The sequence below is a fragment of the Morone saxatilis genome, unplaced genomic scaffold, assembly GCF_004916995.1.
Source record: "Morone saxatilis isolate NCDOM2014 unplaced genomic scaffold, NCSU_SB_2.0 Contig3, whole genome shotgun sequence".
Classification (NCBI taxonomy): domain Eukaryota; kingdom Metazoa; phylum Chordata; class Actinopteri; family Moronidae; genus Morone; species Morone saxatilis.
In genome coordinates, this window is record NW_023339873.1 from 7,092,628 (window position 1) to 7,093,001 (window position 374).

Consider the following 374-nt stretch of genomic DNA (forward strand, 5'->3'; position numbering starts at 1 on the left):
GGGGGGGTGATGTGTTCAGACAGCATGTGGCACAAAACTGGAAGTGTGTAGTTCCTTTTAGATTTAAAGCCTCTGTCTGCATGCTAAGATTGTCAATCATTATTCTGAAATCCACAGCCTACATGTCAGGCAGGTAGATAAACAACAGTTCAAACACACACACAGACACATTTTAAGGCCTAACTTGTACAAAAACTCACTTGGGATTGGAGCTGTTCCAGTAGACAGCATGTCTGTCAAATATGATCTTCTCCTCTGCCCACACGGACACCCAGGACAGGATGGTCAGCACCACCACCTCCATCACACACTTCTGCCCGGGCTGGCACAACATCATAGACATCCAGGTGGAATCTCTCCCTCTCTCTCCCTCT

At 47.3% G+C, this 374-nt stretch overlaps 1 protein-coding gene across 1 annotated transcript in view; it reads right to left on the minus strand.

Annotated features, from left to right (window-relative positions):
* Positions 1-343, minus strand: part of efna2a (ephrin-A2a) — a 66,179-nt gene extending 65,836 nt beyond the window's left edge. Inside the window, exon 1 of the mRNA XM_035674390.1 lies at positions 201-343. Within this exon, the coding sequence (XP_035530283.1) occupies positions 201-343 (143 nt within the window). The remainder of the gene's footprint in view (positions 1-200) is intronic.
* Positions 344-374: the final 31 nt, after the last annotated feature.